We start from the raw sequence: 18,961 nt of genomic DNA on the forward strand, positions 1-18,961 counted from the left end.
TCCACAGGCAGCACAAATCACCCTGCTAACAGCTGAGCATGCTTGGTGGAGCTGCTCATCAACCAACACAAGCCCCAGCAACCTGATGCCACAGTTTCACTTCACCACCACCTTTTTTTTTACCGGTGGTGTTAAAAAATACTTAATTTCCAGGGAAATCTTCTCAGGCAGGCCTACAAGCCACCACATAGGGTCAGTTTAACTGGTTTTGTATGAAAAGAAGCTGAGGAAGGGAAGGAAAAATGTGGGGAGAGCTCAGATTAAAAGTGACAGAGCTTGGATTGAAGGAGTAACCCCACTGAAACGATCACTATTTTATCTCGAAAAACCACAGATCATGAATAAAAACTTTCCTCCCTTCTTCAAAGGTAGCTATAAACCTGCCCACTCATTCAGTCAGCCTTTCCATTTTGAGTGAGCAACCCATTGACCGGGAATCCCTCCTGCCCCAAAACATCTGAGCTCCCCTTTGTGGTGAAACTTTTCAGGCATATGGTGGTGGCTTTCAATATGTTTTTTCGAGGACCAGGAAAAAAATGCACCATTGTTCTTGTGAAATTTTCAATCTATCCAACCAATTTAGATTTAGTGAATAAAACCTGAGACATCATTGTAATATTTGGATTTTCCAGCCATACTTCTTCCAAGAGCTAAAAATAAAATTTTAAGTGGGAGTTAGAGCTTTATGAGAGAAAACACAGGACCCGTCCTGCAGGGCAGTGAATGCCACCAGCTCTAGCTTAAGCTCATGAAAATCAACAGCTCTCAATATTTCATATTATGGGGCTTTGTCAGCCTGACTTCCTTCAAAAAAAAACTGTATCAAAGAGGCTACAACCTCATTTTTAATAACTGGGCCTCAAGACTCAGAAAAAAAGAAATGGGATCTTTTCCAAATCCTCTAACAATGAAACACTCTCATCAAACAAATATATTTCAAAATGGGGTGGCTTCTCCCCCAAAATAAAAACAAAATAATAAGGAGGACAAATATATATTTATATAAAATGCTAAAAAATAAAGAGGACAACTAGAAACAACTTTTAATTCTGAGAAAGAGGTCTTCTGAGGAAAACACAGAGAGGAAGGGACATGTTGACAAAGGGAAATTCTGAATTTCTAATTAAGGGTCTGTCAGTGGTTGAACACCATAGACCTGAGTGCTGGTGGAGAGTTTGAGGTTGTCTCATCACTTATATACAGCTGGTGGAAACAATCTTGAAGCCTTGTCACAAGGACCTTGAAACAGCTCAGAAAATTAGTTATAGGCTCATTCTACTTCCAAGACGTCCATAAGCCCTCAGCTAATGGTGATGTTGCAGAGTGGCAAGTTAGTGCCTCACATCCAGTGAAGGTTTTTATGGCAGCATTTTGAAAACCACCTTGAAAAAAGACAAGCTCTAACTAGTTCCATTGACTGAGATCACTGACACACCAAGCCAACTGCACTACAGAACAATAAGGATGTCTATTCATCTCTTGAGCATATTTTCACCAATCAAACTTCCATCTTCCTGATATTAAAGTTTTGGTATGACATCACAGAAGAAACTTTTTGTATCCACCAAAGCCAGATGAGACTCACAATCATTTATGGCCATATTTTTCCTGAGAGACTGTCTCACAAACAATCAGAGAACATCTGCTAGAAAGCATTTTAAAATGAAATCTGACCTACAATTCAACTCTGTGGCAGTGGTTTGACTGTTTAAATAAATGCATGCCCTTTAAATCTTAAATTATGAGATAGTTTGTTGAAAGTGTAATGTATTTAGCTTTTATCTAATAACCTCCAGAAATGTAATCAATCCCTCCTTAAAACAGTTCTGAAAGAAATGGCAAAAATGAAAAAAGGCTCCATTTTCATTAGTCATAAATAAAATGACAACATCAACCTCTAGGGGTTCCGGAGATGTTCCATTGAGAAATTTTCCAGGACTCAATGTATGTGCTTTTAGTTTAGAAACATCTCTAGTGTAAATATTGTCGGTAGACAAAAATCCATCCTACAGAAATAAATTCTGGGTTTAGCTGGTTTTGTGCCTGTTACTATTTTGCTGGTTTCTAAAGAAAGTTACATGGAAAAATCTAACTGCCTGTCCAAACATTATTTTCTTGAGATTGCCAGGTGCTGAGTATGTTTTCTACAGCATTCAGATACAAATCTAAGTCTAAATCAATACATTATTAAAGCCTTAAAGCAGGATGTGGGGTCTGTCATGAGGACTGACTTAATATTACTAATATTATCTTCAGAGCTTCCTTGGCACCCCATGCATTAGTTTCATTTTATTCATAGCATTTCAAAATTGCTTTTGCTTCATATTAGCAAAATGCCTTCTTCTTTAAATAATCCAGCAGGTACATTAACTCTCTGATGCTGCCTGCCCACATATTGGGCAGTGCCTATATTTTTCTTAACTTGAGGGAATTAAGGAGCAAAATAGGTGGGTTTTTTTGAAGTACCATAGTCAGTAAGTCCTTAAAGCATGCTCTGAATCACACTGAAGGCAACAACGTACTTCCACTGACTTAAATATTAAAGTCCTATCCACCATCAAACAGAGCCTCTGTTCTCTGATTGTTTATAGACTTCCTAAAATTACTCATTAGCAATCCATTGTTATGATCTCCTCCATTTTGTATATATTATTCACTGGCATGCAAATTGAAATTCAAACATCTGGATGTAATTTGGGCAGCCTCTGAAAAGCATATCTCTGAGTGATTTTCCCTACGCTTGAGCTTTACAGCTTAATTAGTCAACTTTTTAAGCCCATGAAATCATCATGTGCAAACCAGAATCTCTCTCAGCTCATAGCTTTTGACATGAAAGATCACTGTAAATAAGAACAGTTCTTTAATGAGCTATAATTAGAAAATGACTAAATGTTTATATGCAAGCAGCTTTGTATAGACAGAGGGGAAGACAAAAGAAAGCTTCCTACTTGCCATTATTCTCATGAATAATTCTTACTGCTCTTTGAAGTCTGTACTACTACTGTATCTTCAGGAATTACTCATGAATATGAATAAGATTGGCATGGAAAGGTAGCTTATAGCAGAAATTTTCCTAGTTTAGATTGGGCAGAAGGGAGTTTTTAGCAGGGTGGGATCTAGTTACATCTGTGGAAATTAGCAACTCTACTCACCAATTGATTCTGGTAGGCAGTAACAGCAGTAAAAACTGTCTCTGGAAAGATGAATGTTCTGAACTCTTCTGATTTCAGATTTAGCAAAGAAGCTGTGTGATCCTTCTTCTTAATGATGTGCACCCTTGGCTGGTACTTGTGCATGGAGTTCAGAATGATCTGCAAGGCAGAATGACAGAGCACTGTCCTGAGAGGAAGGTTGACAGGGCCCTTAAAGGCTATAAAACCATGGGGGAGAGGGGGAGGGAAAGATCTAATTAACACTACAGGGGAAGAACCTGAAATCTACCCAGCCAGGGGCTGATTTTCAGAGCAAATTCTCCAGCTCCTTTGAGCAGTTCCAGGAAATGAAGGTGGAAAAGCAGGCATCCCCGAAGCTAGTATCCTCTCACTCCTACGCCACTGGTGAGCATGCATTTCTTGAGGCATAAATACCTGTTCCTACAGGTGAGGTGTTTTGCATACAGAATTAGTCACTGCCAGAGTGTGCCCTGGTTGGCAGGTGTGACTATGTAACTCCTGAAAGCTAATGGCCAAGAGCCCCCACTTGCAAAAATGCGCATGTGCAGAATGAAAACAGCCACAAATCCCTCAGAAAAAAAATTGTGGAAAAAATTAGACCCATCCAAAAGCCTACCAGCAGCAGCACAAACCATCTGACCAAAAGTAAAACTCCACGTAGCCTTTCACTGTGGCAAACCTTTAAAACAAACTCCTTCGGGGGTGCTCGTCACCGCAGACTACCAAAAATGAGAGCAAGGAGGGAAACCAGTACGGAACCCCCAAATGACTGGGTTTTGCTATTCTATCCTCATTAATAATTGTTTACGAGCTCCCAAAACAATTCTAAACCCAAGGTACCAACCAACCAATTTCAACGTTCACTGGCGTCAAACCAAGAGTCCCCCTTGCTTTAGTTACCACTGGCTGGAGGCCTGTTTGGCGGTCTCTAACCACAGTATTACAATATAAGAATTAAATACAGAGCTCAGCTCACACCAGCCCTTCTTTTGGATATAATCACAGTCACAAGACAAAATTGGCAATGGTGTGGGTGGTTCTATTTTGCAGGGGCCATAACGACATTACAGTCAGCTCCCTACATCTGGAATAGCTAATGTGCATTCCTCAGGAAGCGTTAACTTCAGCTGAAACATAGCAGGAGCAGTGCAGTATTTCATGCTAAGTCAATGAGAAAGGTTGCACATTGCATTGGAGTGGAGAGCTTAGAGACAGTTCTATCATGGCTACAATTTCCATCAGTGTTTTTCTTTGCTGCTCCTTTGGGGCCAAATATTGGAAGACTCGCACTGGGACTTGGGGGAGGCACAGAGCAACAAGAAAGACATTGCAATGACAGTGAACCATCATCCTAAAAGTGTTGCATGTTTGCTTTAACCAGCTCAGGTCCTTTTTCAAAGCACTTCACCATTTTGTATAGGAACACACACAGTGGCCACGGACCTTGCCTCCTTAGCACTATTCCCTCTCTTTGTAAAATTTTTGTCTTGTCATCCTAGTTAGTTGGAGTGCTCTAAGCAGATGGAAAAGACATTTTAAAGCAGGGTGTGTGGATGGTGATGAACTTACTGAGGGGTCGGCCCACAGACCTTGGTGCTTTCCATTGCCTTTCATGGCCACGATATCCACACCAAGGCATTACATCTGAGCAGCAGTCAGGCGGAAGGAGGAAAAAGCTGAGAGCAGCTCCCACACATGCCCTTTCCTTTCACTCCTCTCTGAATGCAAATTGTGATAAATGAACTACATTTCTCAAACAAGACCATGTAATCCTTCATGAAAGTTTTCCATAAAATAGAATGCACATGGATAACTTCCCTTGCAATGGTACTCTACATTTCTCGTTCCCACCAGAGGCAAGTCTGGTCATTCATGTACAAAACAAGTACTGAATGCAGCCAGGAGGTCACAAAACACCCATGACCAAGGAAAATGTCACCATTTCCTTCATGTGAGGGTCTGTATGTGTAGTTCCCCACCTCCACCCCCACACAAGCTGCTGGTGACACACAAAGGCACTCCTTAATATCTGTGTTAGGACCATATAGAAACAGCCCAAAGGAGTGAGATCCAAAGGGTGTTCCTCACAGAGCAGACTCCAAGAGCAGCCTCAAAGTCCAAGCAGTCCCCTCCTGCATGGTGTAGCTATCAGAAAATCCCTTATGCCAGCTCAGTGACAATCCTGCTGGCATGTCCCAAGAGGTACCTCAGGTGCCTATATATTCCTGGCTGCCCCCCTGCACACACTTGCTGGCAGCCACAGGCCCTCAGCCACCATTGTGCTGACAGCCTGAATCAGGGGAGATGACCAGGATACCTCCTTACAGGATCCTGATTGCTGTAAGGCAAGGCAGGTTTGTAGGCATGTGGCTCCCACTGGCTACAGACCAGCCACCAGAGGCAATCTGGATGCCAGCTGCAAAATTTCGAGGTGGTTTTGAATTCAGGAACTGTGCTGTGAGTGCCACTTCCATATTCACCAAATAATAGCATTACCATGTAAAGTTTTCTTTCTGAAAGCACTAAGGTTCCTAACTTGTGCCTGGTTGACTAAAAAAACTTGGGCATAAATCCTTGTGGCTATTCCATGACCCCTTTTCAGTTTTCACAGTTATTTATTAAACATGTTCACAGCTTTGAGTTTGCTTTTGCATAGATTCATGTGTTTGAGTAAATGCCAAAAATAATGCCAAGTACATTATTACAATAATGTATACACTCATGGCTCACCTCACCATAAACCAGAAATGATAGCACTCCAATGAAGGGCAATGAAAAGTCCTAAAGAAAGCACTCTGTATGAAAAGTATCACTAAAATAATGGGGGGGGGGGGGGGGGGGGAAATGTCACACTCATAAATATTTCACAGTCAGAAAAATGGCAATTTCTTGCTTGGCTGTAAAAATCTAGAGATAGAAGCCATTTCCTTCCTCTGGTAAGGATAATCTGAAAGTGTTCCCATGCAGTGAGCTGTATGCCATGCACACAGAGATAAGACTTCTGCCTGAGGCTTGAGGAGAATACGTGCATAACTCTGGGGTTACACATGCTGCTGAAGGTAGACAACGCTTGCCAACCCCAAAGTCTCGGAATAAGAGAAAACAAACATATGCTAGAACAAACAAATGCCTCTTTTCTCTACTTCTTCCTTTTCAGGAAGGGAACCACCCTACAAATAAACCACAATTACCTTAACACCCAAAACTGTCTTCTGGATGGTGAAGAAAGCAAACAACTAGAACAAACTGGAATCAGGCTGGATCCATTTTCCCTACCTGTAACTAGTATTTAAAAGCGTCTTTTGGGTCATCCAAACTTCCTCAGGAGCCAACATGCCTTATCAAACATAATTAAAAAGTGAAGACTGGCTCTTTCAAACAGAAGTGTGAGATTTCAGGAGGTTTCAATTCTCCTCTCCTCTTCATACACAAGAGTTTGGAAATGCCTTGAGCCATAGTAGAGGGAGCCCTCCTTAAAGGCTCAAGAGAACTGATTTCTTCCTTAATTCCACTGATCATCCAATGATGGCATTTGCATAGCTTCAGTAAGGCAGCACAAAAAACCTGACATCCCAATTTGGAACATAGAGCCCCACAAAATATTAAAAAGACAGTGCTCTGTGAAAGGGTAACACCTGACACTCAAATCAACACAAGATCAAGCCTTCAGGGCTTATCCTTAGCTAAGCACACAAAACTTTCCATTGTCGTTGGCTGTCCAGAGCCTTTGTGTAAAGAATGGGATCAAGCTCTGCTTCTCCGGAAATGAATGGGAAGGCTGCGTCTCAAACACTAGGGATCATTTTCTCCTGCTGCCTGTATTTGAGACGATTACATCTTCTTGCTCTGCCACATGTCTCTGTTCCCGACAGCTCCTCAGACCCACTTCTTCTTCCTACTCCTCTGGGCTTCTGGGAAGTGCAGCTCTCCTAACTAGCTTGCAATATACTGCTGCGAGCCCTTTATTAGAGGCACACATGGCCCCTGTTATGATGAAAAATGCTTCTTTTTAAGTGCTCACGTATACTGCTCTATCATCACTCGGTGATAGACCCCACAAATCTTCAGCTTTGCCCTTCTACAGATTATGAAATAAAAGAGAGGAAAAAAGCAAAACCATTCTCCACTAGTCCTGAAGGGAACAACGGTGGGGACTGGTTCAAGAACAATTTACCCACAGATGGATCTCTGCAAAAGAACAACACAGAGGCATCTATCTGGGCTTTCTTTTGTTTATTTGTTTGGGGTTTCAGCTGTTTTTGATGCTGTTATTTCCAGGATGTATTTTAAACAGTCATGGCTGTGATTCAATTCTCAGTTCTTGAAATGAGTGAAAATCCTCTTTTGGATGAGAAACATTTGCACAGAATGCAGCTAAGACAAATGGCCACTGTCTCTCAGAGTCCAGGCAATAAATACCACACTAGGGAAGGGATTTCTGATACATTGCATTCAGCAATTATTCAGCTGAATGAGTTAGTTATCCCTGAACATGTTTTAGAATTCAACATAATTTCTCTCTTCCCAACACCTCATTTACTAGCACTGCATTTATGCTTGTTCTTCTAAACTGAACTGCCCTGTTCTCAGTTGACAATTCTTCCAAATCCATCCCCTTCCTCCTTCTGCCTTCCTTGAGAGAACCACCAAGCCCAGAGGCAACAATTTTAGCTCTTTCTTTGCAATTTGGGAGCACTATCTAGTTGTTCCTGCACTTTACAGGCACTTTCACAGAGAGAACAGGACAGACAATACCTATTCCTACCACCTACCACTAGGCGCTCAGATAACTACAGAAGTTGTCCCCACTGATGGAGCATAACAAGGACCTGTGGCAAGCAGCTCTGAATCCTATTCACCATCTTCCAGCCTCAGGGAAAACAAACTGGCATCAATCAGAGCTGGGACCTGTCTCCTTCAGAGGCCCAAGCCCACCCTGTGGCACCTTGATTTGCAGTTAGCCCACAGTTATTTCAAGGGCAATTGAGGCACGCTTATGTTTTATAATTCTATAGACCCTGCTTTGGTGTCAGGTCAGTATTTTCTTCTGACTCTGAGCCCATACTGTGATGAGTCTGGAAGCAAAAGAGCTCTTATTGACAGACCCAACCCTGAGAAGTGGCCTGAAGAGACCTGCAGGGAGCTTCCAAGCACACGTATAAAAGCTCGTGGGTTGGCTGGCCATGGCACGTGGCAGAGCATACTGCCAAGTCACAGCAAAATGAAAGCAGAAGCACAACAAAAGGCTCTTCTGCCTTCCTTCTATCCCTTGCTCTGATGTTCAGCTCCACCCTGAACTTGTCCCTGATGGATGTTTTTTTTTCTGATGGAAGCAGGAGCATGATTTGAACCATTGAATCAGGCTCCACCTTATGAAATTACAGAAAATCCTGACTTTGAAAGTTGCCTGTTCCTCAACAACAAAGTAACTCAAAAGGACCCTTAAACATGTCAAACCAAACACATTCAAGCTTCACACAACATCTTCTACCCCTGTGGTATGAAGGGCTGGCTAAAAGAGGTGCAACATGGGGGCCATGGCAGCCTTTTCCCATGGCAGTCTCTCTCCCATTTAGCCCTGTGCAAGCAAGGCAGTTCCTTGGTGATTTCTTTTCCCTTTCCCACCCATAGAGCTACTCACATGGCCATGCTGATCTAGCTCGTTGTTGGTGAGTTTGACTTTTTCAAAGGACACCATCTGCTTCAGCAGTTGCTCTCCGGTGAACGGGGAGTCAGGGTGCACGTACAACCTAAAAAACACAGAGAAAATGCCTGCTCAAAATAAAATCTCACCTCTGGGCTTGTGTGTGGGCACTACCTCTGTATGAAGTCAAAATTCACACGTCATTTTGCTTTTGGGATATGCAGTGGTTCCCTGAGCATAGACTTCCTGAGAACTTAGGGTAATACAGATCTACTACTAAAACATGACACCATCTCCCCCAAATTAATGAATCCCTGAAATAATGCTATTCATGAAGGACAGTAAAGCAGATGACTTATTTAATTCACTGGAACATAATTGAGAATCCTGTGTCTGAGTGCTAGACTGCTCCTTAACCATAACTATTATTTTATCCCACTATCTAAAATGGAGACATTAACATTCCCTGTTGTGTCTTTTCCCAAATGAAAAATTGATCATGTCTTTCCCCACAGCTGTACTAACAAGCACTTAAAATAACAATGACTACAACTCCAAGAGAAAAAACATGGTGTCATTACAGAGATAATGGGGGAATGCAGATAAAAATGCATTTTTCTTTATATGTAACATTAAGCCGTGATAATGATTTTAACCTGCACTCGATCACACATTTGCTGTGGTGACGTCTGTTTATAAGAGGTTGAAGGCTGCAGTCCAGCACAGTGGTCTGACGTGAAAAATTAGTTGCAGTTCTGCTATTAACAATCCTACACTTGGGAAATTAAGCAGAAGAAAAGGAAGCAAGAAGACATGCAGATACAATGATATATACATTATGACTACACTAATTACAAGTGCCGTGCTGTTTAAGAGCAATGATTTTATAGGAATAATGTATTGCTGAAAATTATTAACTCAGCTGTTCTTTTGTGATGGCAAATTAAGAGCTGGACTAAACCTTCAGCTAGTGCAAACCAGCCCTGTTTTGCTACTGCCCGTAATTGGTTATCACTCTCTCAGAGCCTGGCTCTCATTTTGGGTGATGTCTTTGGCCTCACAAATTACTTTCTTCCATTAGGTGGGTGGGGCAGGACCGAGCTGCCAGGTTAGGAAGATAAACATTTGTTCTTGTTGTTGAGCTACGATTTTAGAATGGAAAAACCACTAAGCGGTGGGGCGGAACTCTCCAATAGAGCACGCTGATCCCTAATCAAGGAATGCCCATACCAAAGACGCTGGGGAGAGCAGCCCTGTTGCTCAAAGAAGGAGATTTGATCCTGTATTCTGTTTTTGCCAGCAGAATCCCCAAGACACAGTGAAACTAAAGTTTTACCAGCACAGCTTGCCTCAGATGAGCAGGATGTTTTCCTTACATTGATCCAAAGCACAGCTTGGCTGCTCTAGCTATGTCCATGGGAGGGATGCTGAGCCAGGATTCCTGTCACAATAAAATATTCCTAGCATGCAGGCATCCTCACTGCTATTGACTCTGCTGATTGCACTGCAAAGCTCATAAAAAATTATGATGTATCTGAAATCCCAAGACCTGGAATCATGTTATGTCAAAAGAATCTTAGCTCTGATGAAAACTAACTTTGCCTTCCTCTAAAAAGCTGTGTGAAAATTTCAATATTTAGAGCCATGAATTAGGGAAGGCAAAACAAAAAGAATGTTGAACATGCCCTGCAAATTTTCAGCCAGAGTTGTGATGGTTTTGTGGGGTTTTTTTTGTTTGGTTTTTTTTGGCTTTTTTTATTGGGGGGGGGGGGTGGAGGGATTTTGTTTTGTTTGTTTTGTTTTGGGTTTTTTTGGGGTTTTTTTTGTTTTGTTTTTTGTTTTTTTATTGAGCCCACCTCCTAATTTTGAGTGTCTGGATACTAGCTAATAGTGTTTACTGTGATCACAGAGTGTCAGACTCAGCAAGGTTTGGCTAATTGGGACCAAGAAGCCAAAGTATTTCAAATATGTGCAGGGAATGAGTAAAGACCTCCCTGTGCTGAAAAGCTGAGCACAATTGTTTTACACCATCATGGTTAATGCTTGGCACTGCTTTAAAACTACCAAGGGCCTGTAAACAGAGTGCTAACAGGAAAGTCACTGAAGGATGGGCACCAGAATATCAATTATACAATCATAGACCTTCCTTTTCTTCGCCCATTTGCTACACCCCAACAATCCCACTGCAACACAGGGTTCCACCTGGTGAGCTACACCTATTTCCCACACTTCTCCCACAGTCAGAGCTTGCACACCTCAGGGAAGAGGGTTGAACCCTTGACACAGCAATTTAGCAATTTCTGAAGCAGAAGTTGTTGGCAAGACCACGAGTGTGCCCGAGCAAACAGGCCAGTGAGATAAATGTGCACATTCCAGGGCGGCACACGAGGCTCTCCCAGAAGTTTGCCTGGGATCTGCTGCCTAAGGCCAGCCAGATGTGAGGGGCTCCTCTCTTCGATTCACAAAGGATTTAGGAACCATATTTGGGTGTGAATTTGCTCTGCAGTATATAATGATTCATGATATACACAAGGTTTGGGTACTGCTTCTTTCTTGTGTATTTTGGAATGCAACACTGCACTCCCTCTATTTACTTTAACAGATGGTCTGGTCCCCGTGCATGCTACTTTCATTTACTGTAACATCTCAAATAATTCTCAAAATATAATACCTTTTAAAGGTTTCCTGCCTAGAGTTTTCTGTAAGTCTGTAAACACTAGGTTCATTAAACAAATTATTGTAGACAAAAACAGTTTAAAAAAAATATATAGCGATAAACTTTTGAGTGAAAGAAATGAGGCAAAAAAGGAAGAAGATCAAATAAAAGTACATGCGGAAACTTATTGAACTGATGTTTCACACAGTCTTAACAATGTGGAAGACAAATACAAAATATCACACAGGAACTCTATCCCCAGATACCACTTTAGAAGATTTATAAAAGACTTTCTGAAAAGTATTTTTGTTTAAGTGCTCGTTGCAACATAAACTTGTTCATTGCAACATAAACTTGTCTTCAACATTGACAGCAGGAAGACAAGGATAAAACTGGTTTTAATAGAAAGTTCCCTGAAGGGCTAATCTTTCAAACAGAATCACAGAATACTTATTAATTTGAAAAAAACCCAAAAACCCAAAAAAACCCTACAAAACTGTCATAGTGTTGAAAGTTATTTGTATAATGGAAAGAGTAAAACCATCAAACTGGTTCAATCCTGCAAAGTCTTACACCCAGGCACAATGCAACTCCTGAATTATTCCCCTGATGTCACTGTGCCTGGGCAGATGCAGGCAGTGATGTGTGTGGGGAGTAAGTACCTTGTTACCAGTTCCCAGACACTAAAACACACACACACACCTCTCACTGACACTCCTCAAGCAAGCAGAGATAAAACCCTGCTTTTGGAGGACAAGAAATCATAATTTCGTTAAGGGTTTTGTTACTGAAGCAAGACCAAACTCGTTTCAAGATGGGAGAACTACTTTTAATCTTTTCAAGCAAGACTGAGGCCTCCCACCTGAAAAGATGCATTAACACTCTAGAAGAAGCACTGGTAATGCAAACACTGGCACATTGAACCTCTTCACATCCTTTTTCTCACCAAAGAGAAGTATAAGGAGGACAAAGTGCATGAATGTATAAGTGCTGTCTACACAAAGAAAAAGCTGTCTCTGCCTGCTCTCATCAATAGTCTGTTTAACTAAGCATCCTAAAAATGAAGCAGGAAAGGTGTACATTCACACATGGGGGCAAAGCATCCTGAAGATGGAACAGCACAGATTTCCACATAGGGGCACTGATCTGCTGAGGACTCCCAAAAGTTACTGCAGTACAATAAAAATAACTGTTAAGCTTCAAGAAGGCTTTATCCAATACTCAGTAGGACAATCGCTAATTATTCCAGTCTCTTGTCTTACATTCCAATATTTCCTTGTTGAACAAATTTATGCCAGAGAGTGTGTGAATTAGAAATCTATTTAAAGGTATCCCAAAAGGGGCATGAACAGAAAAATAAGAAGGGGGGAAAACACTGCCTTAAAATTATTTCTGTTCTTCTGTTATTTCTTCTTTTGATGCTGACTCCTTTGGAGCAGGATCTGTGTGTTTTCTTTGGGTTTTGATCAGTGCCCATTACAATACGTCAAATGAAGCCCTCAGACGTTAACCACACTGCAAGAAGGAGTTTTTGGCCATGAAAACAAAGCAGACATAACTCCTAGGTTGCTGTCTTTAATCACAGCTTCTCTGCTTGCGCTTTTTGTTTGTTTACTCCCCTGAACAGCCTTCCAGAGATCACCAGTCACCAAGATTTCAGTTCAACTATTTATATAAGGAAATCGCGCAGAATTTGGTTCCTATACTCGCACACCAAAAAAAAATTGTTTCCATTTCTTGTGTTTCACTTATAATTTCTGCCTCTGTAATAAGCAAGTTCTTAACCCCAGGCTAAGCCACCTGGAGCAGATCTGTGCTCCTGCGGGGAGCCCTCCACAAAAAGTTTCTTTGAAGCCAGAGAGGCTTCATCCGCGTTATTCCATATCTCCGGCTCTGACTCAGCAAAGCCCTTCGACATGTACTGCAGGCTCACTGGCCTTGGGGACTGAAGTAGGTACAGAAGTGCTGGGCTGAATTCGATGAAGTGTGGGTCTCCTCTGAAGTGCCCTCCCACTGTACAGCCCAGCGCTGCAGCCTCAGTTGCCCAGTGCTTAAAGGAATCAGTCATTAATTACATTAATGGATTTATTTTAGAAATTAAATTTCTAAAGCATTTGTTTCTGTAGAGAAAAGGGAATTTATTTTAGAGGGGTTTTTTCCTGATGTCTCAGAATATGTCATGATCTTTTAACAAAAAGAAAAGTAACTGAGGAACTGATCTGTACTTTGCCTGCTGCCTAACGGATGATTAAAATCAAGAATAAAATCGTTGGTTAGCAAATGCTGGGAATGTTACAGAAATAATATAATTTCAAGCATAAACAGCAATGAGCTGCAATTTATTCCTCTTTTGGCTTGGCTGGTGGTGCCTGGATTGCTTTAAATTATGAGGTCAAATATTGGGGGGGGTAAATCCAAGGGACACTTTATTTTTAAGTTTTCTTATCTGAATCATGACAAACTTAAATTAAAAAAAAATTAAACCCCGGTATGTGTAAAAGAGCTCTTAACCAAATTCTGCATATCTTGGAATACTCAGTATAAATCAAATCTCAAGCAGAGATTTGAAACCAGATTTTGCAACACAAAAATCGTAATCAGAGTTTTGTAACCAGCTTTGTTGAACACGGACTTAAAAATCTCAGAGCACTGTTTGCAAACAGAATGGAAAGATTAATACAAGATATTTTGTGAAGGGGGAAAAAAAGAAAAAAAATAGTAAAGAGAAATAAAAGAGCAGCAATAAAATCTACAAACCTTGCAGGGAGAGGAGGGTCAGCTTTTCCAGCCACTAACCAGGAAGACCTGTGGTAGGCATATCTATATCTTTTATTGTCCACAGGAACTATATCCATTAACACAATATACTTGGCCTCAGGATCCACTCCCGAGAAGGAAACCCTGATTGTAGGAAACATTCTCCTAAAAAACAAGGCAAATCAGAAAATAAATATTTAGGCAGAGAACAGAAATAAGAGAGCATCTGAAAAGCTGCTAAAAGTAATAATTATATTTAAATCCCCCACAAAAAAACTTAAAGCATGTATTGATTTCGCTTCCACATGACGGGAGTTAAATCTTGTGTCTCTCTAATAAGGAGACAAAAAGCAGCTTGAAATCAAAATTATATTTGGGGAGCAAAAAGAAAAACATGGTAAAAAGTGAATTAGGAAAGGAGAAATATACTATTTGCCTGTTAGTTAAAAGCACACAACGATTTCAGAAAACAGTTGTAGCTAAGGTCTTAAGAACTTAGATTTTCTTTAATTATTTATATTTTGCGGGATCCATATTACTGCAAGGGAAATATTCCAAAACTATTTCCGTTGTTATTCTCACATATTTTATGTGAGTGTTTTCTTAAGCCTGCTCACAATATTTTTGAACGGAATTTTCAAAACTGAAACATTTCTTTTCTATACTGTTTATCTGTACTTAACTGTAAGGTTATCCCGTAGACCAGAAATAAAGTTAAATAATTCTGACAGTTTAAAATATTGAACTTTATATTGCATGTTTTACACCTAATTTTAAAAAATAAAAACATATAGCGATAGAGCTTATCAGTTAGGAAAAAAAATCTTTAGGCAACTACGTTAATAAAAAGTAACTTTGGGGATTTAAAACTCCGAAAAACATTTGGCTCCTCCGGACTGCGTTTGACTGACCCAAGCCCCACAAGCGCTACTGAAGAAGGCATAGTTTGAGGTAAGGAGAAAGCCTGAAATTCTTTTGCGCATTTTTGCAACCGAGAGAAAAGAACAAACCAAAGCAAGCTCTGACAGAATCACTTCCCCACGACCCCGCGTTTCCCTCGGTCTGTACCAACCCAGCGCCTCAAAATCACCGCAGAACTTTAGTCACAAACCTGATTATTACGGAAACAACTCTTCTTCCCCGCCGCCAGGACGCCCCGGATGGATTTCAGCCGGCCCCGCCGCAGCGCACCGCATCTCGCTCCGGCCCCGGCCGCTTCTCCCTCTGCCCCAGCGGGGCCCGCCGAGGGGCTGCGGCAAATATGGGGCTTCACCCTCCTCCTCCTCCCCTTAACCCAGCCGTGCTGCTCTCCCGATACAAAAAAACCTTCAGGGTTTCGGTAACTTTGCCCTTTATTCCCCCTGTCCAAAGCCGCTTTTCGAAAGATGCGCGGAGGGAAACCCTGGGCTGCCCAGTCTTACCTCCCGGATTTGGTGATGATCATCTCGGTACCCAGTTCATGAAACTTGTCCCAGAGCTCTTTGGTCTCCAGGCTGCAGGAGATTTTGGCCATCTCCTCGCTGGGGATGATGGGGGTGGTGGGGATGAGGGGCTCGGTGCACAGGGAAGAAGGGCTACTGCTAAAATCCCCGTGAGGGTCCAGGCTGGATAAATCACTCAAAGGCTGGGCGCAGGAGGATTTCTCAACGAATTGTTCTGCAGGGTTTGAAGAAAAAGAGAGACACAGACAGAAAAAGAGACAGAGAGAGAAAGGGGATTCAGCCAGGACAATAGGACCACCGAGACAAGATATTTAAATATATATATATATATATTATATATATGAAAGGTATTTATCGTTCAACTGCCCCCGGCCGATTCCTTAGGCGTCTGCTCATCATTTGAGGGCGGCGGTGTTGATTTTGGGAGATGAGCTCCGGGAAGAGCCCGCAGCGGCGCCGCTCGCAGAGGCGCACCGGGAGGGACGCCCGGGGGGCGGCGGGAGCAGCACGGCCCCGGCCCCGCCGCCCGGCCGCGATCCGCTCCGCGGGGCACGGCAGGGCAGAGCCGGCCCTGCGCGCTGCCCCCCCGCTAACCGAGGGGTTCCACGGAAAGGTCACTAATTCTCATTAAAACGGGAGCGTTGAGCGCCGAGGGGCTGCTGAGGGCCAGGGTCACGCTGGGGGGCACGGGACGCTGCTCCCGGATTGCGCCGCTGGCAGAGAGCGCAAAGCAGAAGGAGCCCGAGCGCGGCCGCGCAGGCTCCGCGCTTCCTTCGCGGGGAAGCGAGCCCCAAATACCAATTAAACAGCAGGCACGGGCTCACTCTCCCGGAAAGCTGGCTCTGCCTTTCTCCCAGCCGGTTAGCTGACACCGAGCCACTCGTTTGGAGAAACAGGCTCCGGAGGAGCTGCGTGCGGCCGCGCAACCTACGCGGGTGCAGAAGCTGCTGCCGACGCGGGCCGCCCGCCGCGCCTGGCGCTGCCTCCCACCCCCGCAAGCCCCGGGAGGCTTCGGGCGCTTCAGCAGCTCCCTTGGGAGTTTCCGCCGGAGGCGAGGCCGGGAGGGAGCAGGGCTGCGAGGGCTCTGCCCGGCCCCGCGGTGCAGCACCGGGATGCGGCGGCGGATCCGCCGCCCGGCGCCAAAGAACGAGAGGAGCACGAACGCTCCTTGCCCCTCCAGGGAAAGGTTTTGCCTAAAGCTCCAGTTAATAAAAACCGAGTCACAGGCAGTCGTTTCCCTTCTATTTTTAGATGAGCGACATGAGGGAAGGGGTTAAAATTTTTTGAAAAGTTAAATTAAATAAGCATTTTCAGGAAAAATTCAAAACAAAACCAAAAAACCAAACCAACCCCACTAACACAAAGTTTAACACAAACCCATGTAAATACGCCGACCGGGAATACTACAACGTTCCCGGCCTACATTAGCGCCTCGACTTAAAACTGAAGTTCTCAATGAATCCCTAGACTATGTGAAATCTTTTGAGACAGTTGATTAGGTGCAGCAGACGCTGAGGAGCTGCCTTTTCTAAATTCTTTCAAGATTGAGTGTAATCCTGTTCATTGGCGCCCTGAAAGCTTAACACATATTTTGTAGTTTTCTGCGAACTCCTGGATACACGCAAGGATGACAAACCGCAGAAACTTGGAGGGCTGGGGGGGGGGGGGGGGGAGGAGGGGAAGATGTTCATGTTTTTTAAAAGCATTCAGGATTCTGAATCGAGGCAACCGAATAGAGCGAAATCGCTTACCCGAAAATCTCAAAAACTTACAAAAACTCCTCCCGGTCTATGTAGAGCAAAACAACCTATATGAGCCTACATCGAGGAGCTGTGGAGTGAAGCGATTTTCAGTTCTACGCGCAAGTTTTACTACCCCTTGTAAGCCTAGGCACCACAACGGAGAGTCTCTAATTTGACTTCAGAACCAGGGTGGATTTGCAATATCTATTCAAGAGATTCACTTCATGTCAGCGAAGAGAAATTGAACTACCTTAGAGTGTGGCATTACTCTGCAAATGGCGAAGCTGGATAAATAAGAGGCATAACTGAAACTAGAGGAATTTAGGAAACTCTTCATGCTATAAACAGCCTAAAAAAGACCGTGGGTGACGAGGGCACTCAACTTTCGAGCTTAGGTGGTGCTGCTTTCCCCTCTGCAGAGGAAACCTTCGGGCAGGGGGGACGCGCCGCTGCCCGGCCCGGCTGCCGGAGCGCTGAGAAAGGTAAGCCAGGGCGGACAGGACAGACGGACGGACCCCACGGACACCGGCGGTCACCCCGGTCCCCACTCACCCAGAGGCTTGATGGTGCTCTCGGGGGACTCCTTGTCCTTGGAGCTGCCGCTCGACATGAGCGCGGCGATGGAGAAGGCGTTGGCCCGGGAGGAGAGCTGCGGCTTGGGGGGCGGCGTGTACTCCATGGCCACTGCGCGGGGACGCGGCTCGCTGCGGCGCTGCCCGGACGGGGCGGGGGGCAGGGCACGACCGGCCGGGGGTGGCGGAGCCGGGATACCGGGAACGCTCTGCTCCCGGCGCCGAGCGCTCCCCCGCCTTAACGCGGGGCCGCGGAGATCCTATCGGCCGGCGGCCAATCGGCGCCGGGACACGTCAAGGGCCCCGGCCCGGCCCGGCCCGGCCGCGGGGGAGGGGGCGGAGGCGGGCAGCAGCAGCAGGAGCAGCAGCAGCAGGAGGAGGAGGGACGGACGGACAGACGGAGGGAGGGGAGGGAGGGGAGGGCTCTGCCCGCCCGCAGGGTGGGGAGGGGGCGGCCGGCCCTCGGGACAGCTCCCCGCAGCCGCTCCCCTTTTGGGCACCCCAGCGCCGCTCCCCGCCGGGGCCCCGGCTGCGGTTCGGGGAGCGCCATCCGCTCCTCCGAGCCCCGGGCGCGGGAAGGAGGGGCCAGGCCGCGCGGCCAGGGATGCTCCCGGGAGCGTCCCTAGGCTATTCGCTTCGCCGAGGCACGACACGGCGCAGAGGCGCTTGAAAGGATGAAATGTAATTGTGAATTTTTCTGGTGCGCGTGTGTGAGTGTCAGCTTTCTCTTTTGCATTCAAATATTAAAAGACCGCAGCTTTCAAAGCAGACGTTTCGTCGTTGTGTGCTTTCTGTTGGGACAGAATGTTCCTTAAGGCTGATCGTACCCTTGGTTTCTCTGCACCGGATCCCAAATATTGTCACCCCGGTGAGATGTACTCGCCCCCACCGACTCCAGGTGAGACCCTTGCAGCATTCCCTTCCCACCCCAACCAGTGCGTGGCCCGCTGATCGCACAGTTTTCTTCAAATCCGT

The 18,961-nt window shown here is 44.5% G+C and overlaps 1 protein-coding gene across 1 annotated transcript in view; it reads right to left on the bottom strand.

Moving 5' to 3' along the window:
* Positions 1-18,093, bottom strand: part of TBX20 (T-box transcription factor 20) — a 34,644-nt gene extending 16,551 nt beyond the window's left edge. Inside the window, exons 1-5 of the mRNA XM_054645570.2 lie at positions 17,967-18,093; positions 15,652-15,886; positions 14,231-14,395; positions 8,815-8,923; positions 3,153-3,311 (exon numbers count right to left, since the gene is read on the bottom strand). Coding sequence (XP_054501545.1) covers positions 3,153-3,311; positions 8,815-8,923; positions 14,231-14,395; positions 15,652-15,886; positions 17,967-18,093 — 795 coding nt within the window. The remainder of the gene's footprint in view (positions 1-3,152; positions 3,312-8,814; positions 8,924-14,230; positions 14,396-15,651; positions 15,887-17,966) is intronic.
* Positions 18,094-18,961: the final 868 nt, after the last annotated feature.

This window comes from Agelaius phoeniceus, chromosome 1, assembly GCF_051311805.1.
Source record: "Agelaius phoeniceus isolate bAgePho1 chromosome 1, bAgePho1.hap1, whole genome shotgun sequence".
NCBI classification, from domain to species: domain Eukaryota; kingdom Metazoa; phylum Chordata; class Aves; order Passeriformes; family Icteridae; genus Agelaius; species Agelaius phoeniceus.